Source organism: Molossus molossus, unplaced genomic scaffold (genome assembly GCF_014108415.1).
Source record: "Molossus molossus isolate mMolMol1 unplaced genomic scaffold, mMolMol1.p scaffold_m16_p_12, whole genome shotgun sequence".
Taxonomy (NCBI): Eukaryota; Metazoa; Chordata; class Mammalia; order Chiroptera; family Molossidae; genus Molossus; species Molossus molossus.
Genome location: NW_023425347.1, coordinates 78,787,735 through 78,811,943, shown reverse-complemented (window position 1 = coordinate 78,811,943; position 24,209 = coordinate 78,787,735). Strand labels below are relative to the sequence as shown.

General features: G+C 53.0%; 1 protein-coding gene across 2 annotated transcripts in view; it reads right to left on the bottom strand.

Moving 5' to 3' along the window:
* STK40 (serine/threonine kinase 40) overlaps positions 1-24,209 on the bottom strand; it is a 40,299-nt gene that overhangs the window by 7,214 nt on the left and 8,876 nt on the right. Inside the window, exons 1-7 of one of the 2 annotated variants that reach the window (XM_036255748.1) lie at positions 21,644-22,002; positions 10,989-11,108; positions 9,161-9,246; positions 8,657-8,800; positions 6,480-6,707; positions 5,866-5,918; positions 100-215 (exon numbers count right to left, since the gene is read on the bottom strand). In XM_036255748.1, the coding sequence (XP_036111641.1) occupies positions 100-215; positions 5,866-5,918; positions 6,480-6,707; positions 8,657-8,800; positions 9,161-9,246; positions 10,989-11,100 (739 nt within the window). In that variant the 5' untranslated portion in view covers positions 11,101-11,108; positions 21,644-22,002. Of the gene's footprint in view, positions 1-99; positions 216-5,865; positions 5,919-6,479; positions 6,708-8,656; positions 8,801-9,160; positions 9,247-10,988; positions 11,109-21,643; positions 22,003-24,209 lie in introns of those variants that run through there. The other variant, XM_036255746.1, reaches the window with a different exon arrangement.

The following is a 24,209-nucleotide window of genomic DNA, read 5'->3' as shown; positions in this document are numbered from 1 at the left end:
TGCCGGAGCCCCGCTGAGGCCCAGACCGGGTGTGCTGGAGCGACCGGCCGTGCGCCTGGTGGCGAAGGCTCGGGCCGCTGCCTGGCACACTGCACATACCGCTGAGCACGTCTGGACTGATGTAGGCGGGGCTCCCCCTCTGGTCCTTCAGCAGGTCCCCCTCGCTCACGAGATGCTTCCCGAGGCAGAAGTTGGTGATGGTTATCCGATGCGTCCTGGGAGAGGGAGGCAGAGAGTGAACACACCTTGGTGTCTGTCCCCATGGGTACCCTTGCTGCCTTCACCTCTTGTCCAGGGAGCAAGGAATCACGCTCACACTTTTTCTGCTCCCCTCTGGCTACGTAGGGGTGCCTGTGGTGCTGGTGCTGGCCAGTCACTCTTGGCTGCCACCTGCTGAGCTGTCCCGGCAGGGATCGGAGTCACTCTGACCCGGTAAGTGCTTCAGGGGAGCTCCCCTGTACCTGCTGTCCTAGCTGAGTCTTGTGGGGGATAGCTCAGGGCTCAGAACAACTGCAGGGAGTCCCCAAACCACCTCACCTCATGTCTAGATTGGGAGTGACCAGGGATATAGTTCAATTCCCACGTGTACACACGAGGAAAAGGTCCAGCAGAGCTTTGGCGCCCACTTCTGGGTGCTACTTCTGTCTCCCTCTGCTGACCCCTGTCACCACCATGGCACTCCCAATCAGCATCACTGGCAGTCCGAGAAGCGATGCGTGCCGAGCACTTGCTGGCCTCACTGCCTGATGCGGCGGTTCTCATTCACCCCTAACACCCCGGAGGGATCCCACAGGTAATGCAATGAAGGCACAGGAAGTGCAGGGACTCGTCAGGGCCACACAGCTAGTGAGCAGTGGAAGGATCCAAACCCAGGGCGGTCTGACCCCAGGGCTTGCCCTCTGGACTGACCCCACCCAGGTGCCCACTGTGTCCCTGGACAGTGCCCAGGCCCTGACTTCCCTTCCTTGCCATTGAAGCTGACTCATTCCCTGCCTTGTACTTCAGATTCTGCCCTGACCTGGAAAACCACGGATCCCCCATCTGAGCTGTGGCTGAGAGCAGCTTCGGGCTCTGACCCCCCGGGAGGCTCACAATGTGAGCAAAAGGAAGGGGCCAAGAGGACGCCTTACGTCACACTTGGGAAGTGGGGTGGGGCGGGCAGGCCCTTCAAGTGGCCCAGGAAAGGCTTCTTTGCCCCATAGGTGACAGCCGGCGGGGAAGGGTGCTTCTCTATCCATGAGCAGGGGCCACTGCGCGGCTCTGATGTCCGCGGCTGGCCGGGAAGCCAGGGAGGATGGCAGGAAAGGAAGCCACACAAGGGGCCTGGGGCCACCTCTCAAGGGTGGGGAGCAGAGTTGGCTCAGAGGTGCAGGTTGTGTGGGGTTGAGGGTGGAATTCCCCAGAAGCTGCATCCAAAAGGCTCCCAGAGCCTTTCAGCATCTGGGGGATTCTGCTGGCACAGGGCTCAGCGAAAAACAAAAGCCAGTCTGTCCTCTGCATTCCAAATGGAAATGTCGACTCTCCTCTCCATACAGGCCCGCCTGGTCAGATGCCACAGACGTCTGACTGGTGGCCCCCAGGCAGCTAGAGCCCGAGAGATCGGGCAAAGGGTCCTGGCCAAGGATCACAGCACGCCCAGAAGTGGACTCTCCAGCCTGAACCGCCCATGGCATTGTCCTGAGCGTGGGATAGCTCAGCCTCTCAAACCAGGTCCCCGCAGAGCAGAAGCACTGCGGCTCCTCCCGTGCTCAGAGGGCCAGGGCAGCTGCGAGGCGTCCTGCAGGGGTTCTCTGAGGCTCGTGACACTGGGAGGAGGACCACTCAGGGGACAGTCTGGTGGGCTTGGATATCAGATTCCCGGGTTCCCATCCTGGCTTTGCTGTCTCCTGGCTGTGTGGTCCTGGGCATGTTATTTAGTATCTTGCTAAACCTCAACTTCCTCATCTGTGAAACAGGGAAAACATTAGCACCTAACTCCCAGGACTGTGTTAGGATTTAACAAGATAAGAATGCAATCCCAGGGAAAGCACTGAGCCCAGGGCCTGAGGAACAGGCCCTGATGACTGCTAGCTCGACTTAGCATGTCGCCCTCAGACAGTGGGCAGAGGCTACCAAAGGGAGACCCTGGGAAAGACACCATGTCTGAGGTGGCAGGAGAGAGGGGCCACACTGTGCCCACAGGCCCTGGAGCACACGTGCCAGTGTGGCTGAGCTCTCCCTCAGCTCTGTGACAGGACCTGCCAGCCCGCGTGCGTGGAGGAAAACGCACCGAGACCGCAGAGCTGGGCACCGGGTCCGCTGGGCTTGCTCTGCTCTGCCTGCCGAGGACCCTGGAGTCTGTCCCACAGGAAACCACATGGTCAGCTCCAAGACCTCCTGAAGCTTGGCGACACTCCCTTGCCGGGCCACCGCCGCCCAAGTTGGCAGGGCGGCGCACAGATCCCTGGGAGTCCAAACCCCCAGGCTCGTCTTCGAAGAGGGGGCGAGGGAAGTGAAGGATGAAGGGAGGGAGCTCTGTGTCAGCAGGATCTGCTCTGAGTGAGTCACTCTTCAGCTATGGCCCTTTGGGCTACCACAGTGTTTTTCTCCTTTTCTAGGAAACTGGTGTGCAGCTTGACTACCCAGAGAGAGGAGGAAGAGGAACCCACAGCAAACCTCACATAACCCCAACGGGGGATTTCAGACATCAGATTTCAGCCCTTGCCTTTCATCCCGAGCAGGGTGAGCCTGTCACTGCAGCTGCCTGGCGAACACGGCTCCTGGCTCCCCCCGGGAGCACTGTGCTCAGCTACAGGACCAGACGGGGCCTCCAGCTTGTCTGCTGTCTCTCCAGCTGGAGTTAGGGCGTCCTGAGGGGCAGGAAGGGGCGGGAGCTCCTCCAGGTTGATGCAGAAAGGATGAAAGCAAGCTCTGGAGAGGAGGGGTGGGCCCGGACACACCTAGAGCGGGCCTGGACTCCCGGTGCAGGTCTCGCACCACACACCCTGCCCTCTCCCTGAGTGGTTAGGAGTCAGTGGGGGGTGGCCAGAACCTCCATCTGCCCCAACACAAGAAGGGGACTATCAGATGAAAGGAGTGCAGCCAAGACCCAGGGTCTGAATGAGGTACTGGTGCTCTGCAATCCAAGGAAAACACACACACACACACACACACACACGAGCTGTGCAGCTACACTGGTGTTACTCAAGAGAGGTGTAACCTTCTGACCACCTTCCCAGACTGAGGGGCCTAGAGAAGTGAGAGGTGGGAGCAAACCCACCACAGAGACCAAGAGGCCTGGGCGCCAGGGTGGCCACGGCGCAGGAGCCCTGACTTCGTTCCTGTGACAACCCTCAGGGTGCTCATTAGCGCAAAGGAACGGCTCCGGGAAAGCTGCAGAATGTGGGCTGTGTCCACGTGGACTTCAGCGCTCAGACACCGTGCCCTCCTGTTGACAACAGTGAGTCTGAAGTCCAGAGCCGGACAGGGACTGACCCAATGTCCCCGAGGGCCAGGGCTGGGCTCCCAGGCGAGGACAGGCTCCCGCAGGGCTGGGATGGCTGGTGCTCTCTGACACCTCCCTGCTCATGCAGTTCAGAGCTGGGACCACGGAGGCCCCACCACGGCGTCCTCATCAGCCTCTCAGCACACTGCGGGCCTCATCTCCAGAGGGAAGCAGGGTGCGGGCCTGGCTGGCAGAGCAGGGGGGTGAGCTGACAAGGGGCCAAGCCCTGTGAGGCAGTTATACAACTTGGCCAAACTGGGCAGAAAGGTGCGGTCACCTGCACTCTCCCGGTGAGGAATGAGGCTCAGAGACGTGCCGGGAACCACAGCAGCTTTGCCATACATGAACGACTTCATCAGTGAATAAATACTCCACAACGAACTCGCAGGTCTCAAGAGTAATTAAAAGACAGTGCTAGGCCGTGAGCCAGGCCTGACCCCCTAGTGCTGCTCCTCCAGGCTCCCAACTCTCCCTCAGTCGGTCAAGGGATCAAGTATTTCCATTTCCTTCCCTTTTCCCTGTGGAGCACAACAGGGTCAGGCTGGCAAATCCTGACGTGTCCTTCACACACTGACCCAGGTGGCTGGGTCACTTCCCTGCTCCACTGGCCCCAGCCACCTGCACCCTAGTCCTCAACACAGAGATGTGGGGATGTGTGCTTCCTGGCTGGTGTCCCATCAATGGGAGCTCCGGGAGAGAGCTGAGCCGTGGGGCTCACCAGCACACTCCACGGCACCTCGGGCTGGCACTGCAGGGTCTGGTGCCAGCCTCTGGTGCCGTGGGTGGCCCTCCTCAGAGACCCATCTCCCTGAAGCTTCTTGTTCCTGTGACTGCTGTGGTTTGGACACTGCACAGGGACAGTGGCCCTTCCTGGATGGATAACCGGAACAAATCACCCACCACACCACTTCTGCGGTGGGATTTGTGCTGCCTGCCATTGGCAAGCCCTCCGACCCACTGCAAAACCTGGAGGTGAGAGGGAGGAGAGGTTCACGAGAAGGGGTGAGGGAGTGGGCTTGTGTTTCTCAGACCATGGTGCTCAGAGCGGGCCTCCTCCTATTGGTCCTGGGTCCCTCTGTGGCTGGTGTCCTGCTGCTGCTGCTCCAGATCACTTGAGAGGGCCCAGACCCTCTGCCTGAGTGGGGTGACAGCTTGAGGCTGGGACCTCACATGATCTCCCTCTGCCACTGGCCCCTGGGGTGCTGGGGTGGGCCACCAGATCCCCTCCAAGATGAAGGCACGCTCTCCCCACTGCAGTGAGTACTGGTTTCTGACTACTCATAGCTGGGGCCAGCCAAAGGGGACTGCTTAAGCCTATACCCACTCTGGTCATAGCCCACATTCAGTGGCTGCCCCAGTGGGGGTACAGGGCCATGTACCCCCTTGCCTCGATCTGGGACATCTGAAGGGCCACCAGGTGCTGAAGCTTTCCAGGCTGAGACCACGGCAGCACCGCATCACGGTGCAGCTTCTCCCTCCGCCCGATGCTGCCCCTTCTTCCCGAGAGCTCTCCCCACTACACCTCCTGCAGGCTATCCGAGTCTGCTTCCTGGAAACCTGACCTATTTTGCTCATCTGTCATCCCTTCACCCATTTGTTCTATTTTTTGTTGTTGTTGTTAATCCTCGCCTGAGGATATTTTTCCATTAGTTTTTAGATAGAGTGGAAAGTGGGGAGGGAGGGAGAGAGAGAAACATCAATGTGAGAGAGAGACCCTGACCAACCCTGACTGGGGCCAAGGATAAAATCTGCAAACCATGTCCGGCCGGTGTGGTTCAGTGGTTGAGCGTTGACCCACACATCAAGAGGTCACCGGTTTGATTCCTGGTCAGGACACATGCCCAGGTTGTGGGCCCGATCCCCATTGGGGGGCATACAGGAGGCGGCCAATCCATGTTCTCTCTCATTGATGTTTCTATCTCTCTCTCCCTCTTACTTCTTCTCTAAAATCAATAAAGGAAAAAAAAAAAACTGCAACCCAGGTACATGCCCTTGACAGGGAATCAAACTCGTGACCCTTTGGTCCACAGGCCCATGCTCTAACCACTGAACCAAACCAACCAGGGCCATTTGCCTATTTTTACAGTCATTTACTGAGCACTCACCAGGCATGACCAATTAACGGACCAGAGAGGATCCCTGCAACCCTTCCCAGATCTCTGTCTGTGGACTCTCAGACTCTCCTTCCCAGCAAGCACCATATTCCATGTGGCAAAAACACAAGAGCAGGCATCCTATCCCTGCACTGGGATTCCCGGGAGAAGTGGGCTGTTCTGTGTCAGAATCCCCATGGGCATACTGCAGGGCATGGGGCGGCTGGCAGCGGCAGCATGTGGCCTGTTCCAACCCCACTCACCCGGGAAGAGGAAAGCAGATCTCACCTCTTATTGAGCACCATGTTCCCAAGCTTCAGGTCTCTGTGCACAATGTTTTTCTGGAAGACAACAAACACATGGTTTGCACCATGAGGCGCGTGAGGCCTGGTGGCGGGCCCAGCCTGTAAGGTGTTGGGGAAGGCAGGAAAAAGCTCTGTGACATGTCCTTTTAGGCTCCTGCCTTGATTTGTGAGCCACAGACTGACCAAGTCTGCAGGCTTGGCCCACAGAAGCTGTGTGCCTGCAAAAGGCTCTCCTCACCTGGACTTTGGGGTACCTGATACCCTCCAGTCCTAGGAAAGGCTCAGAGATAAGGCTGTGGCCTCCAGTGACTATCTCAGTCATCACCCAAGATGGGAGACTCAATTTTAGCTTCTCAACTGAAGGATGCTCGGCTGCGCGTCCGGGCACCCCGGCGCCAGGACCGTGGGCTGAGGCCTGCAGCACTGCACCTCACCCGGCATACACGTCATCCAGCCACTTTCCTTTTGCACACTCCCGCTGAAAGCATACCTGGGTAAGGGCGGGACAGAGCTGATTCCACTCAGCAGCAGCAGGAAGGTGGTTTCTGTGGCTCGGGAGGCCAGGGAAGGAGGGGCTGCAGACGGGCAGAGCCTCACCTGGTGCAGGGCTTCCACCACGCGCACCACGTCGTAGAAGATGACCACGGTCTCCCGCTCGCTGAGCCTCTTCTCCTTAATGACGTAGTGCTGCAGGTTGATCAGGTCAGCGGTCTTGTCACTGAAGTCGTGCGCACAGAGGCAGTCCAGGACGAGGCAGATGCGCTTCTTCATCTTCTTAACCATTCGGCTGGACTCTGGGTCCTCAACGATTTCACAGGTACGGTCCTGGGAGGCAAGAGGGCAGATGGAGCTGGGCCAGGGCCCTGGGACTCTCTTCTGGAGCTGGGCACACACCGCAGGGAGCCTGGGAGAAGCCTACATGCATGTGGGCGGTGGAGGCATGAACCATGGGGCCGCTTGCCATGTCTGGCTTCCCAGGTACCAGTGCCAGACAAGCAAGGGATGAGGTTATAGCAGCTCAGATACAGGCTTCATGCTTTGATCCTAATGCAAAGGGTTTGGATCAGGGCTGGGCATTTAAAGCCAAAGGGCCCCCTGAGCCCAGCATACCGGCTGTAAACCCAGGGCCCTAGACATCCTCCCTCCATGGCACTCCAGGGATCTCAGCAATGACCACGTCCCGTGTCCAAATGAAGTGTCTGGTGTGTCCAGGACAACTGCTTTCACACCAAAGTGGAACTCCCAGGCCGCCACGGAACACTGGTTAAGAGTATGGCCCTGGCCCCTGAAGGCTGGGTTCAGGCCCCAGCTCCACCTTGTCCAAGATGTGGACCTAGGGCAGTCTCGCTCCTCACAGGTTACTGAGAAGAAGACAGCCCAGGCCGAGTGCTAGTCCTGCCCCAGCCAGGGCTCAGGAGGTGGGCACTGCTACCAACACTGTGGCTGCGAGTTCTGGACCCACTTCCTTGCTGAAAGGTATTTCAGGTAAGACAAAAAATAGGCACAACATGCGGACATTTATCCTCCCAGCTTGAGGAGGCCCTGGGTGTCATCCCCAGTCTCTGGGGGACTCTGGGGACTGAATGCCACACCTCTTATTCTCTTCCCCAGAGGCCCAATAGTGTCTGGCACATGGTTGACTCTAGAAATACTAATTGCCCAGGTTCTCTTACCCAAAATGATACAAGCCAATGCTAAGCTTTGGAAGCCAGCAGGAATGAAGTACTGAGAATCACAATCACCCTCAGTCTGACTGCATATCCGAGGGAAACACTCATTTTCACAGCTGCCTAATGACACCGAGTGGCCTGTAAATGCACACCTCAGAATGAAGACCTGTGGGGTGTATGTGTGGGGGTGGGAGGCGTCTTACTGTATTTCAAGGAGATTTTACTGCCTGAAATAATAACCACGATGAGAGTGCAAAAGGGGCAGCTTGGTGCCCTGTACACACTCCTTCATCTCCCCACCCACCGAACAAGGTGGGCATCGATATTGTTATGCCCATCTTGCAGATGAGGAATCTGAGACTTGAGGACCTGAGTGACTTGCCCAGGTCATACAACCTGAATCCGGGACTGCTGACTCCCAAACCTGAGTGCACTCCCTGACACCACGGTGCCTTGGTGTACCAGGTCACTCCAGCAGGAGGAGCCCCGGCCAGGGCACTGGCTGAGGGCGCTGCGAAGGCTCTGCTGGGTCCTGAGCATGAGGCCTCTTGGGCATCTGAGCCCGCTTCTTTATCCTGGAGACACAATTTCAGTCCTGCCCCAAGGAGGGCGCTTTTCAGGGTACAAGTTGCTAATTAGTACCTTTCCTAAGGGGCCTGAACGCCGGAGCACGGGGCTCAGGGACACTTGCTGAACGAACTGGAATGCCTGGGCAAGCAGGACTCTGGTGCCAAGACAACGGAGGTGGCTCCAAGAGCCCGTCCTTCCTCACAGCCCCTCTTCCACCCTGCTCTGGCCAATTCCTGACAAAACATAGAAAGAACCCGTGTCTTTACATGACTTCCTGCTTTCCTCTTTTCCCAGAAAAACGTTTTATCAAAGAACGGCTGTAAGATGGGAACTGCGTGCCTTCCTGCTAGGCTGTGACCATCACAGCAGCAGAGCTGCAGGCGGGCCCAGCCTGACCCCTAGCCTGCCCAGCCCAGGAAGTCCTGATGCATCCAGCACGCAGGGGTCAAAAGGCTGAGCTGCTCAAAGTACAGATCTGGCCCAGCAGTGCCAGCCCAGGGTGGGGGTCTGGGAGAGGGGACAGCAGCCACTCACCTGGAAGAGCCCGTGGTGGTGAACCACGCCATCCTGCGTGTGAAGGAGGGAGAGCAGAGAGTACTCGGTGTGTAACAGCATCTTGCCTTGCCTCTCCTCTTGGCTTTCAATTCCTTGGTCCCCCCTCTCCTCAAGGGTAAGGATCTTTAGGAAGGCACATATACACATACACAAAAAAAAAACAACCCAAAAATCCTTACTTTAAAAAGCAGAATGACCAGAACAGAAAAAGCAGGGGGTCACATTCTACCATTCAATACTTGCAAACACACTCACACAGGCACCTACAAAGTGAAACCGTTTTTCTAAATGTGACGGCAAAGTAATTTATGCACAGATAAAGCTCATTAAATCATGAGTGGTTCAGAGAGAGGCTGTGAACCGGATTGCTTCTCGGGAAGAAATGGTGCCACTCTTGCTCACAAGTGGTGCAGGTGAGAAGTAGAGAAAAGGGAGCCAGGCTGGCAGGATGGCTCGAGCCCCCAGCCCCAGCGCCTCCCTTACCTTCAGCTGATAGAAGTCATCTGTGCCATCTTTCCTCGCCAGACACTGCACAATGCTCGGCACCGGTGAGTTGCCCAGACGGGGACCTAGGGCACAGAGAGCAGCTGGCTTACTGCTCAGAAGCCCTGTCTATTGGGGCAACGTGTCACCACGTGGTCTTTGGCTAGTTCTTCTCTTCAGATGGGCACCACAGTTTACACACCCCATTGAGCTCACCCTACATCTCTCCTCGTGGCCCCCCTCCAAAAACGAGGGGCATGTGTGCACCCGCCTGAGGTACCCCTCACTTTTACAGGCACATCTCTCAAAAAGAGGGGTTTTCAACAGTGGGTGCAATCTGGAATCTCTGAGGAGCACATGTCAGCAAAAGAGCTCCCAGCTGCAACCTGACCCTCTGAATCAGCAACTCCAGGGTGAGAACCCAGGAAACTACAACTCTAACAGGTTTCCATGGTAGTCTGATACAGCCACCTGGCCCCCGCCCAAGCACCAGCTTTTGGAACTTCTGTGTTTCTGGAGACGTATACTGCTTGCTGTCCTGTGACAGCACCCTGTCTGAGCTTTCAGAGCACAAAGCAGATAATGTCACTGCACTGCTAAAAACCTTCACAGTGCTCAACTGCTTGTAATACACAATCAAAACTCCTTTTTGGACTTCCAAAGTCTTGCATGATTTGGTTCCTATCCATCTTTCTAATCAGTAGTTTCCCCATCCTGCTCACCACACTCCAGCTACACCAGCCTCTTAATTCCCAAGACATTAAGTCCTTTCCCGCCTCTGGGCTTTTGTATTTGCTGTTCCTTGTTTAGAATGCTTTTCTCCTACTTTACACATGGCTGGCTCCTTCTTATCCACTGGTGTCAGCTCAAATGTCACCTCCTCATTCAGACCCTTCCTTGTCTACACTATCTTCCGGCCCTTCTTACTCTCACATCACCTCCTTTACTTTCTTTTTGGTACGTGTCCCTAGTGGGAACCGAACCCGGGTATCTCTGGTCCACAGGCCGATGCTCCAACTGCTGAGCCAAACCGGCCAGGGCTCCTTTACTTTCTTAAAGGCCCTTACCGCCCCCCATGATGATCTCGTGTGTTGTTCACTCTGTCTCTTTTTGCAACTAGAAGATTAAGTTCTGTGAGGGCAGGACTTAACTGCTGCATCCCCGGCAAACGGCACCAGTCTGGCCTGGAGTGGGACTACTTGCTGAATGACTGGAGCTGGAACTATTCTGTGTCCTTAAGTCCAGATGCTGTTCCCCCAGCTAAACTCACACCTGGTCTCTGGCTGCTGGGGAGTTGGGGTTCTCAGATCCCACCCCACCCGCCACCCTGAACATAAGCAACCTGGACTTGCTGGGCTTTTAACATCACACAGAAAGGCCTTGCTGCTCCTCTGGGCCACTGGGAACACCCAATTCTACAGGATTTCTGTGCCAACTTTACAAGAAGTTTCAGGGGCTATACCGAACACTGTAAAATTAATCGTGCCCTCCAAGAATGGTTCAAAAAGTGCCTTGGATGATGGCCCTTGGGATCTAATGCAGCTCGTGTGTTTCCCGTGGGTGACAGCCTAGGGGAAGAGAGAGTCTAGCTCTCAGCTGAGACCGATCTAAGGCTGCTGCAGCTACAACAAAAGTGACCTAAGGCTCCAGATCTTCTAGCAGTGTAAACAGACTCTAGTTAAGGGGGTGAAGCTGGGCTAGATCGGGGAGTTGGTCAGGATCCCTCGCTGAGGTGTGACCCTTCACTCTGCATGTCCGCCGGTCAGACTGTGCATGCCAGTGAGCCCTGCCCCGGGCATCCCTAGTCACCCGGAGGGGAGAGGCTTACCCAGGATGAATGGTCCAGCTCTTTTGGCATTATTTCCGGAAATCCCACTTCCTAGAGCCTTCACCTTGGACGACGTTTCCCCAGCTCCTCTGTCTGATGCTCTCCGCTTCATTCTCAGCTCTAGACGAGACAGAAAGGAGCAGGTCAGCGAGTTTCCTTACGCTAACCCAGCCTCCAAGTCTCTGACTTGGGGATGCGCCACACGGTTGCTGCTGCCGTTCCTGCTGCCGCTGCCACCTCTTCCCTCCCCAGAGAGATTCTGGATGACGAAGAACCAGGTTCCTTTGCTTGGGATTAATTAGGGGCTCAAGGTAGGTGTATTTCAAAGTAGCATGAACTGGCTACAGAGGGCAGCCAAAAGGAGCCAGTCGAATGCAGAGAGGAGACTGCTGGGCTTTGTGCAGATGCAAACTGGAGTCCCCGAGACCACCACAGAGAGGAGAGCTGGCCAGGAACCGGCTATTCCCTCCATTACCTTCCGCAGTGGCCTGAGGTACTAATTCCTGGGTCCCACTCCACCCCAATGCTCTGATCTCTGGGATGTGGGCCCCAGGAAATGGCATGATGAACATGAAGCCCAGGGGATTCTTATGCCCACGAAGTGTGCGGGTTACTGCCCTGAGGATTTCCTCTCTCCAACTCCGACTCTTAGGTCCTCTCAGATGGAAGAATACCCCAAAGTTGTCAATGGCGGGGGGGGGGGGGGGGTTTGCTTTCTCTTCCCTTTCTCCTATTTTCAAAATTTTGTTTTATTTTTTTATTCCTCATCCAAAGACATTTTTCTACTTTTTGTTCAGAAAGAGTTGGGAGGGAGAGAGAGAGAAAAACATCGACGTGAAAGGGACACACCGAGTGGCTGCCTCCTGCACGACCCAACCAGGGCCAGGGACAAACTGCAACCAAGGTACGTGCCCTTAGCGGGAACCAAACCGGGTCTCTCTGGACCGCAGGCTGACGCTCAAACTGCTGAGCCAAACTGGCCAGGGCTAAAATTTTCTTTACTTTTAAGAAAAAAATATACTGTGCATTTAGGAGCCAATTAAAGGACATCATTGGAGGTCGTGATCACTCTTTTATTTGTCTAGTAATCCCTATCTCCTCCAGGGTTAAAATGAAAGGTTGACTCAGGAGCCAGCTTCTAGGAGACATTAACCTCTAAACATGGATTTTAAAAAATGTTTTCATTGATTTTTTTTAGAGAGAGAGGAAGGAGCCCTGGCCGGTTTGGCTCAGTGGTTGGAGCATCAGCCTGCAGTCCAGAGAGACCCAGGTTCGGTTCCCACTAAGGGCGTGTACCTGCGGTCCTGGTTGGGTCATGCAGGTGGCAGCCACTCAATGTGTCCCTTTCACGTCGATGTTTCTCTCTTTCTTTCTCTCTCCCCCTCTCACTCTATCTGAACAAAAAATGGAAAAATGTCCTCGGGTGAGGATAAAAAAAAGAAATAAAAATAAAAAAAAAAGAGAGAGAGAGGAAGGAGAGATAGAAACATTGATGTGAGAGAAACATCGATCTGCTGCCTTCTGCATGGCCCCTACTAGGGATCAAGCTTGCAACTGGGGCATTTGCCCTGACCGGGGGATCGAGCCGGGACCTCTCAGTCCATGGGACAATGCTCAATCCACTGAGCCATACTGGCAGGGCTAGATATGGATTTTTTTAAAAAGAGTCATTCTTTCCAGCTCTTTATAGTTAACACCCCGGGAACACAGCATCCTGGAGGTGGGGTGAGGAAACAGATGTACACAGATGAGTTCCACAGAGAGGGCAGAGGGTCACAGGGATGCCCAGGGAAGGCTGGCTGCCCAATCCAGAGGAGAGGCCCTGGCCTGGTGTGGGTGAGGGGGCTAGGGCCCGGCAAGGGGTCAGGTCATTCCAGGCAAAGGGCCCTGAGAGAGCAATCGTACAAAGGAGAGAAATGGCACGTAAGCAGGCAGTCTGCGTTGCTGGAGCATACAGTGTGAAGCAGGGAGTGGAGAGAGGCGACCCAGAGAAGGGGCCAGGGCCACATCTAGGGGACCGATCAGGAGTGAAACCTTTAGTGGTAGAAAAATCAGCCCTAAATTTCTATAATTTTTTTCTTCATACAAAATTGGTATTCCCTGCAGAAACATTAGAAAACACAGATATGTAAAATAAGAAAATAAGGTGCCCATGCCCTGGTCAGTATGGCTCAGTGATTGAGTGCTGACCCATGCACCAAGAGCTCATTGGTTCAACTCCCGGTCAGGGCATATGCCCGGGTTATGGGCTCAATCCCCAGTGGGGGGCATGCAGGCAGCGGCCAATTTATGTCCTCTCTCATCGATGTTTCTATCTCTCTCCCCCTTTCCCTTCCTCTCTAAAAAAAAAAAAAAAAAAAAAGGAAGGTACCCGTGATCTCACCACCCAGATGTAATCGTAATCACTGTTAACATTCAAGCAGACTTTCCTGTGTGTGTTCGTATATGTGTACTTAATTTTCATTATTACAAAAATTTGGACCACTCCATGATACCATTTTGTAAGCTTCATTTTCTCCCACCTAAAATACATTATAAGGGTGAATTTTATAGTATGTGAACTACATCTCAATAAAGCTGTAAACAAATCAAAACACCATTATTAACATCCCTGCCTGACAATAATCTTCTATAGCATCACCTGAAATAGCTGCACAGTCTCCTGAGTAAGAATATATCATGATTTATCGGCCCACACCCCTATTCATGGACATCTAGAGACTTTCCATTTTTAAATTTTATTGACAGTCATGCACCTACATCTTGGCACACTGTCTCTCTCCCTTAAGATAAACTCTAAGAAGTGGAACTGCAGGGTCAAATGGGGAACTCATTTTCTTTCTTTATTTTATTATTATTTTTTTTAATCCTCACCCAAGGACATTTTTGCATTTATTTTCAGATACAGCGGGAGGGAGAGAGGGAGGAAGAGAGAGAGAAACATCGATGTGAGAGAGACACATTGAGTGGCTGCCACCCACATGACCCCAACTGGGTTCGGGGACAAACTGCAACCAAGGTACATGCCCTTAGCGGGAACTGAACCCAGGACTCTCTGGTCCACAGGCCAACACTCTAACCGCTGAGCCAAACCGGCCAGGGCAGGAACTCATTTTAAAAGGTGTTTCACACTGCCAGGCTGTTCTCAGGGCGGCAGGGCCAATTTATATTCCATCAGCAGTGTAAGCAAGAAGTCCCAGGCCCTGGCCGGTTTGGCTCAGCGGTTAGAGCGTCGGCCTGCGGTCCAGAGAGACCCAGGTTCGGTTCCCGCTAAGGGCATGTACTTCGGTTGCAGTTTGTCCCCGGCCCTGGTTGGTCGTGCGGGTGGCAGCCATTCGATGTGTCTCTTTCACGTCGATGTTTCTCTCTGTCTCTCTCTTCCTCTCTCTCCCTCTCACTCTATCTGAACAAAAAATGGAAAAATGTCCTCGGGTGAGGATTAAAAAAAAAAAAAAAAAAAAGAAGTCCCAGGATCTGCACCAGGACCATGTCTTTATTTTTTTATTTTTATTTATTTTTTATTTTTTTTTTTTATTTTTTATTTTTTTTATCCTCACCCGAGGATATTTTTCCATTTTTTGTACAGATAGAGTGGGAGGGAGAGAGAGGAAGGGAGAGACAGACAGAAACATCGACGTGAAGGGACACATCGAGTGGCTGCCACCCGCACGACCAACCAGGGCCGGGGACAAACTGCAACTGAAGTACGTGCCCTTAGCGGGAACCGAACCTGGGTCTCTCCAGACCGCAGGCCGACGCTCTAACCGCTGAGCCAAACTGGCCAGGGCACCATGTCTTTATTTTTAAAGATTGCCAATTTGATGAGCAATAAAAAGTGTATCATTGTTCAGCCCTGGACGGGTTCTTAGTGGTTAGAGTGTTGGCCCATGGATCAGAGAGGCCCGGGTTCGGTTCCTGCTAAAGGCACATACATTGGTTGCAGTTTGTCCCCAGCCCAGTTGGGGTCGTGTGGGTGGCGACCATTCGATGTGTCTCTCACATCAATATTTCTCTCTCTCTTTCTCCCTCTCTCCCTCATGCTCTATCTGAAGATAAATGCAAGAATGTCCTCAGATGAAGATTAAAAAAAAAAGTATATCATTGTTCAAATTAATAATTCCTTAATTATTCATGAGATTGAACTTGTTTCACATGCTTACTGGTTATATGTATAATTTTTTTAGTGAATTTCCAGTTCATATTTTTTATTGCTGTGTATTAGTCATATGGGTTTCTAGAAACTTTTTTGTTTTGTTTTGTTTTTTTATCCTCACTTGAGGACATTTTTCCATTTTTTGTTCAGATAGAGTGGGAGGGAGAGAGAGGAAGAGAGAGAGAGAAACATTGACGCGAAAGAGACACACTGAGTGGTTGCCACCCGCACGACCAACCAGGGCTGGGGACTAACTGCAACCAGAGGTACGTGCCCTTAGCGGGAACCGAACCCGGGTCTCTCAGGACCGCAGGTAAACACTCTAACCGCTGAGCCAAACCGGCCAGGACAGTTTTTAGAAACTCTTTATATACTAAGGCTCTAACTGACATAGGATGTAGTTTTTCTAAATCTTTTGACTTTTTAAAATTAAATAGCTCTCCTTCCTTCTGTTTGTTTTACTCCTGTTCTTGGGAGGCTCTCTCAGGAGAGATGGCCCGATGTGCTTCTAGTCCAACCACCAGGCTTGCTTCCCATCAAGCCCCAGTTTGTGTCGGAAAACAGGTGCGGATTCACTGGTTAGGTTAATTTAAATCTTCTCATGCTGCCATCCTGGCCCTTATTCTAAACCCCAGGAGACTGACATGAAGTGAACTGGAAAGCGGGAAAGATGGCCTGAGGTACTTTTAGTCCAATCCACCCGGGTTGCTTCCCATCAAGCCACAAACTGTTTCGGAACTGTGCCACTGCGAGCAGACCCATGACTTCACTCTGACCAAGTTGGGACCCAGTAACTCGGTAGGCCCTGACAGTCCCCGGTGGGGCAGAAGCCCCGGCCAGGCTCCGCTGTGCCTTCCGCCAACGCTCATGCTGGAAGCAGATTCCAAGTCATTCACACAAAAGCTGCGGAAAAGAACACTGCTTCTAGACTTAAAAGCTGGACACTAATGTGCCTAGAACAGTGTTCTGCTCTGTGCCCGGCTAACTTCTATGCACCCTCCCACTGTGAATATCCCTTCCTCAGAGAAGCCTTCCTCGACATTGCCGCCACCAGACAGCCTGGCAGTCTCACTTGTATCCTGTACTTTTCATTCGTACCCCTTTCTTTATTCTGTGATTATGTATTTGTGTGTCTATGTGCTTAAAGTCTTTCCTCTACAGACTAAAAATTCCATGAGAAAAAAATAATAAAACCATTGCATCCCAAGTGCCGGGCCCAGCAGATACTCCATGAATGGCTGGATGTCTTTCTTCAGTTACTGATGCTTCTCACCAGGTCAGCAGCCCTGTGCTGGAGCTGCCCCTGCCCTAGCAGATAAGCTGGTTTCATGCCATTCTGGCCCTGTCTCCCTTCTTCCCCAGAGCACTAAGCCTCCCCTCCTTTCCTGGTCCCTGGAGAGCACCGCGGAGGCCTCATCATATCCGTGTAGACGCTGCCTAGGCGCCTACGCACAGGCACGGTCTAGACAACAGTTTGCTGGGAGCAGCTGCAGCATAGACAATGAGTGGGCTCAGCCTGACCCCACCCACTCCACTCAAGATTTAACTCAAGCAAATGGCATGGGAACTGCTCCAAAATGTAGGCAGACAGAAGGATGGGAGCAGACGGGCAGGGAGAGGGAAAAGATGGTGCTGGCAGGGGGAGTGGCAGCAAAGCTGCTTCCTTCCTGAGCATCCCTCTCGCCACACGGTGCCGGTGCAAGCAAAGGAAGCAACGTGAGGAGGCGGGCATGGAGAAATGGAAGCTGCTGCAGGCTCACTGAGGTGAGCAAAGACCCGAGGACAGACCCTCTTGTCCCCCATCCCCATTGATGCTCAGGGAGGGTGTACCCCTCTTTCAAGTGCTCCTGATGTGTCCCCCTCCAGAAGCATACCTGCAAGTGGTCCACAAATGCTTCCATGGCGGAGGCCACTTTGAGGGGTCCTGGCTGCAGAGCGAGATCTGTGGATGCTCTGGTTACCCTGGTCTCAGGACTTGGGGCCAGACTCCTCCTGAGACACTGGTCCTGGCCCAGCCTGGCTAAGGGGTAGCTGTTTGCTGGTGTTTCCTGGGCCCACTGCTCAGCTCCCCACGAACTTAGCAATCTTGGCTTGGAAGTCTCTGGAGTTTTAAATCTGTCAACTATTCTGCGTGCATCCTCCCACCTGAACTCACCGGGAAGCTCAGAGGCAACAGCGGGGGTGAGGCGTGGAGGCTGGGAGGCACTGAAAGAGAACCCAGCCAGGGAGCAAACTGTGGACCTCAGCTCCGTGACAGCTCCCGTGGCATGCTCAGAGGAGGGGAGGCCTGCCCTACCCTGTCAATTTGGGGTTACAGTCATGTCACTCCAAAGCTGCTGGGCTATATGAGCCCAACTCTCCCAGAAGAAAATGAAGGCCAGGCCTAGTAACACATAAGGTTCTAAGGCCCATGAAGCTGAGTCTAGGGGTGTTGCGCGTGGGGTACAGCCAGGCAGGACACCCTATAGCAGGGCACAGTTTAACATGGTGGACATACCACCAACCCCAAAAGGAGGTGGGCTGCCAAGAGAGATGGTACTGAGGCCTCCCAAGCTCAGTCTTTCCTCAGCTCCACCCAACTACAAAGCGCCTGGCCAAGGCAACGAGGCCCCCCCACTCCCACCGGAAGCATCCCCTCAGCCCTTCACACAGGTGTGCAGACACAAGGCCCCAGGCAGTGGACAATTACCTGTGCACAGAGCCAGAGCAAACCCCCTCCCCATAAACACGAGGGCAGCTGTGGGGCCTGCTCCCGTGTGCAGAAAGTTCTGCATTCAACCTTGTCCTAGGCTTCTTGCTCTGGGTTCCTGGAGAGATGGGTGACCTTGCAAACCAAACCGGTGAAGGCAGAGTTCAAGGGCAGTCCTCGGCCCTTGCAGAGCAAGCGGGGACCTCGGCCCAGTGCAGCACTTGCTGTGTGTGCATGTGTGACAACAGCAGCTGGCAGCCACTCTTTGTCAGCAGCTTCCCTCCTGCTAGGAGCCAAAGGATAGCGCCTACACTGCAGGATCAGGCTGAGCCGAAGCCGTCAACGTTCAAGCCGTCCCGGTCAGCAGCCCCTATCCCTACCCCCATGTTTCCTCGTTCTGTCAAGATAAAACAAATAAACAAAATGTTCCTGGGCTGTGCAGGTTCCTGTCCTCTGGACTTTACCTCTGGCAGTGCCTACTGAAAGCAGGGCCCTGTACCTCTGTCCAGCCCACCTGGCACCTGGAAGTGCACACAGAACTCCCGTCCATCCCTGGCCTCAATTCTATTTGTCACATGTGTCCAAACGCACAGCAGATCCCAGGAGGAAGGTAGAAAGAGTTTCACCCACAGGACACTAAGGCAGCAGACAAAGTGGTTAGAGCAACATGTGTTGGTCTTTACCTGTCATAACGAAGAGAAACTTTTGTACAGCACTTGGGGGTGAAAGGACTGGGGGCTCTGGCTGTCCCGTGTGTGGCCCTGTCCTATGCCTCAGGTGGAAGGGATCACCATCTTGACCTACATAACCCAACTGGATGGGAACCTCTGAATCAGAGCAAGGGTCTGAGTGAGCTAAACCTGGGTTCAAAGCCAGGCACCCTCACTTAGTAGTGATGAGATCTTGGACAAATTATTCTCCAACTGCAAAATGGTGCACAACACTTAACTTTCAAGGTTGGTCTAAGGATAGAGAGAGACAGTCCACATAGCAGGTTCGGAAGAGCACCTGTTAGCACACTGTAAGCATTTGACAAATTGTGATTCTGTTGGCTTAAACACAGTTGCTTTGAATTTCTCCTGCCCCGAAAGAAGGGGATAGTTAGGGAGGTGGGAAGTAGAAGGAAGATAACCAGATTAAAGGCTTAAGGGACCTTACACCTGCTGTCTGCTGGCCTGAGACTAAGCGGGGGGGCAGTGATGGCCAGCCTGAATGACATGTTCAACTCGGTGTGGGTAAGAGAAGAGGCCTGGAGGTCAGCTGAGTTGCTGAGGAGTGGAGGGCTGTGGGCAGTGCCAGGTGCACATTCTGCAGTACAGGGGAGAGTCCAGTTGTCTTGTGGGCCAAGGGCAGTGCCTACTCTTTTGGGCGGAGGCACACAGCATCTCATCATCTTGTTCGTTGGTCTATGGGGGAAGCAGAGGCTGGAGCACCAGCTGGCAATCATCAACTCAGGGCACTCTAAAGGACCGCCCAGGAGGATGAGGCCACCCCAACTGGGTCCTTCATTATGACCTGGTGATGGAATTAAGACCCAGTGCCTCGCGCTGGCCGGTTTGGCTCAGCGGTTAGAGCGTCAGCCTGCAGTCTAGAGAGACCTGGGTTCGGCTCCCGCTAAGGGCATGTACCTTGGTTGCAGTTTGTCCCGGGCCCTGGTTGGTCGTGCGGGTGGCAGCCACTCGATGTGTCCCTTTCGCATCGATGTTTCTCTCTCTTTCTCTCTTCCTCCCACTCTATCTGAACAAAAAATGGAAAAATGTCCTTGGGTGAGGATAAAAAAAAAAAAAAGACCTAGTGCCTCTGGTCCAGTGGTTCTCAACCTTCCTAATGCCACGACACTTCAATACAGTTCCTCATGTTGTGGTGACCCCCAACCATACAATTATTTTCATTGCTACTTCATAACTGTAATTTTGCTACTGTTATATCTTAGGCAACCCCTGTGAAAGGGTTGTTCGACTCCCAAGGGGTCACGACCCACAGGTTGAGAACCGCTGCCCTAGCTAGATCTCCTGGAGCAGCACTCCAGAAGGGGAACAAAGCACATATACTGGGCTGTAAAATGTTTACTATCTAAGGACATAGCTTTTGTCATTTTCTGCACTTGTCAAAAACAACTGAATGGTACAGTTAAAAGATTTATGAAATTCACTGTGTGTAAATAAATTAATAAAATGGCAAGCTGCAACGTTAACCACAGGTATAAAGTTAATACCACCAACAGCAGAACAAACGGACATCACATTACTCCTGATATGATGCACTTAGAAGGATACAACATCACTATGTTACTTTTTCTTTTTACCAAAAATGCATAAACTAGATCTGATCATGAGTCAAATTCAAACTGAGGGGCATTCAAGAAAACAGGTCTGTATGCTTCAAAAACATCAAATTTGATTAGTTTTTAAATAGGTTTAACTGTTTTAGATTAAAGGAGACTAAAGACATATGACAAGTAAATGCAATCAGTCATCTTGGTGGGGGGAAGTTATAAAGAGTGACTGGGCATACCAAGGTTGCAGGTTCGATCCCTGGTCAGGGCACATATAAGAATCAACCAATGAATACATAAATAAGTGGAACAACAAATTAATCTCTCTCTCAAATCAATAAAAAAAAGAATATGACTGCACAATTTGCAAAGTCTGAATGTGAACTATGTATCAGATAATAGTATTGAATCAATGTTAAATTCCTTGAATTTGAACATTGCATTGTGGAATAACACAGGACATGGTAGGTGATAGATGCTAGTGCTTGGGGTTGAAGGGTCATAGTGCAATTTACTCTCAGGTGCCTGGAGAAGGAGGAGAAAGTGCAACCTGCTGAAAAAGCTCCCAAGACCCTGGAGGAATATGCTGTCCAGAGTCACAGGTGCAAAGGGATTTCTGGCGGGTACACAGCCCACAGCAGCAGAACTCGGAATCTCATACTTGTTGGGCAGAGCCAGCCTGGCATAAACAGGAGTTCAGTCTTGACTGCCCCTCTTCCTTCCCCACCCGAAACAATGTGCTAAAAGAATGGGGTGGGGTGGGTGGGGGGATGCCTTTATGCAATCTCCAGGTCTGCCACCTGGTGGCGTCTTTCTGCAGAGTATCTGCAAAGGGTTTCTTGTGGCACCAGGATGGGGCACTGGCTCTCTGTGAGGACAAGACCCCACCTCAGCTACCTGTGTAATTGGGGATGGACAAACAGATCCCAACAGGCTGCATTTGCTCCTCTGCTTGGGGACCTGGAGCTGCAGTATGTTTGTCTCTGCTGTGGGGGTCCTCCAATACTCCTGTGGTCTTCAAGAAGAAACAAATTCCTCAGTGAGCCTAGCTAGACCCAGGCTACCTCTCCAGCGTCAGTGCCCTTATATGCCTCCTAAAGCCAGCCACACCAAATGACTCACAATTCCCTGAGTGTGCCATGAACACCCTTGCCCGGCCCTCCTCTTTCTGGCGGGCTTGTCCTCCCTTAGTGCTCCTCACTATTGCCTTCTGCAGCAAGTCCTCTCCTCTTCCAGCTCCCAGTGCACCTGAGCATACCTCTGTCCCCTCCTGCTGTACTGCAACTGCTGGTTTATCTGACTCCCCCTCACCCCAGGTTGTAGGTAGCCCTTTGGGAGCAACCCCAGTTCACCTCTGCTTCCCTGTACCCTGCCCAGCACCTGGCAAACTGCTGAATGAGAAAAGGGAGAGTGCAGACTGTTTGTTGTGCACCCAGAAAGCACTAAAGCCCATATGGGGCAGGGGACAGAGCTCGAGATCACCCAACTAGAGGCCAGCGGTGGGAGTAGGACCCAGAAGAAAGTCTGGCTGATCTTACCAGCGTATGGCAGGAGCCAGAATCCAGGATCAGAGAGATGGGTGGGTCATAGCGGTAGGTGAGAAGTCTCCTGTCAGAAATGTCCGGATGCCTGAAGCAAGGCATTCTAGGTCGGCTGATGGCCAGAGGCTGTGCTTGGACAATGCTCTCGGCAGCAGAGCGCCTCCACTGAGGAATGAAGCCCATTCACAGCATGCCTGCAGCCTGGGCCCTGCCCTCACAGGCACAGAGGCAGACCAGCCCCCCTTTTTGCTGAATTCAGCTAAAAGATCTGCTTCCCTGCAGTAAGATGTGGGAGCGTGGGAGTGACAGCTGGCCTGCCCTCTCCCAATGTGACCTCCTCCTGCCGCTCCAGGTTTGAAGTGTGAAGGTTCTGCTGGTCAGAAAAATTCCTACCAATTTTGCTTCCACCAGAAGAGAAAACTTCCAGCCCAGCTATGTATTTAGCCGACTATACCTGGAATGAAATGATAAGACCTGAGGTGGGCAGGGGAAATATGAACACACCATCCAACTAAGACGATCTGTGGCTCCATGCTTCATAGACCAGACCCCTCCACACTAGAGGGCTGCCAGTTCCTTCAGAAACTCCCTGAGCCCCTTTCTGGATGGTGAATTTTGGGCTCAGAACCCACTGAGAGGCCCACACCCTCATATTAATTAACTTTTGTACAAGGCTTTATAGTTTACAAAGCACTTTCAAATACATTATTGTAACTGATCGCCCCTACCCCCAGAATACAACATTTTCTAGAAAAAGAACCTGAGGCTCAGGAAAACCGAGACCTGCTCAAAGTCTCCTGGCTGGTTGTTGAGAGAATTTACCGACATGAACACAGGTTTCCCACTCTGAGTCCCACGTATCTCTACTTGACCACACTGCTTCCTCTGCTGCTCCTTCTTCACCTGATGTCGGCTGTGGGTCTAGGAATGCCAGCCACAGAGAGCACAATACCCTCTGGACTTCCTGACAAGCAATCATTCTCCTAGAATCAGGGAGCTGCCAAGCCAGACAGCTGCAGGTGCGCAGGGAAAGGGAGGGGCCATACTTGTCCCTGGAGAAGGAGGCATTTCGGGGCCCCCTGAGCAGGGTCTCTCTGGAGGAAAGGGCTGAGTCCGAGGTGAGGTTACTGACACATCCTCCCAGCAGCCAACAGGGAGTGTCCCACACCCTTCCCTGACCCAAGCACTCGGGGAGCCACCCACACTGCACCTCGATACTCATGGTAGGTGCTTCTACCAGCGCCACCAACTCCCCTACAGGCCTATTCTCCGTCACAAAGTCAACCCAGGGAACCAAGAGGAATTCACGGAACCAAATGTTTCAGACGATGGACCAGTTACTCACATGCCAGCTGGGGGAACAAGATGGATTTTGGGGTCAGGTAGGCCCGGTTTCAAATTTCAGTTGCCCTCATTCACTTGCCTTGTGACCCTGAAGTAGTCCCAAACCTCTGTGAGAGTCACCTCCATGGGCCTCAGTTTCCTCCTCTGTAAAAGTGGGATGACTGAAGGATCGAACAGTGTTGTGGCTGGTGGTCAGGAGGGCTATGCTGGATGAAAGGTGAGTGTTCCCTGTTCCATGCTGGTGACAAGTTTCTCCAGGCAAATACCTTTTTAACTATCATTTGATGGGCACCTACTGCTTGCCAGGGACGTTCTTAGTGCTTCCAAGATTTTCTTGAATTCTCACAACTTTATGAAGGAAAGATTTCCCCCTTTTTATTGCTGACAAGCCAAAGCTTAGAGATCCTGGCCCAGCTCACCTGCCTGGAGGAGGCTGCCTAGGGATCTGTTCTCATCTACCCTCGCTAGCTGGCTGGAAGGGGGCTCTGTTTGCGGGCTTTTCCTTTGAGTTTGAGTGACAGCCATCTCGGAAGCAGGCAAGACCTTCTCCCTGGCAGCCTGAAGGCTCCATGCGAGCAATATCCCCAGGAAGCCCCTGGAAGCCATTTGCTTCTGTGCTCAGGATGGATGCTGGGGGGATGGGGAGGTGGGTTAGTAATCCCTCGGCTACAGCCAGGACTCCCTGATGACAAAGATTCATGCCTGTGCTGTCATCTTCACTGTTCCATAACAGCGTGATGATTTTGTTCCTTTTTCAAATGCAGGATATGTATAGCGCCAATTGTCAAGAATATATAACATCACATCATTCTTAAAGGCCGTGCTTCACTGCCTCAGGGGTACCGAGGGAACCGCTGTGTCTAACCAGAGTCCCCCCTGTTGTACAGGGTGAACCCCACCCCCGAAGCCCTGCTGCAGGCATGTGGGAGAGTACCTGCAGCAGCCAGAGAGGAAGTGACTCAGCCCAGTGGGAAGTGGGAGGGGCAGTCAGAAAGAGGGCCCTGTGCCCAGCTGCTCCCCCTCTGTCCTGTCACTGCCTTTTCTCTCAGGACTACAGGGTACTGAATGCAGCGGTCCTGCGGGCCTGCAGGGGCCTGAAGACCCCTGCTCACAGGAAGCCCAGTGCCTGCAGCTTGTGGTCCAGCTCTAGTCTCCTCCAGGAGACAAGATTACACACAAGGAGATTACATAATCAGTGATGTCCATCTTTACCCACTGC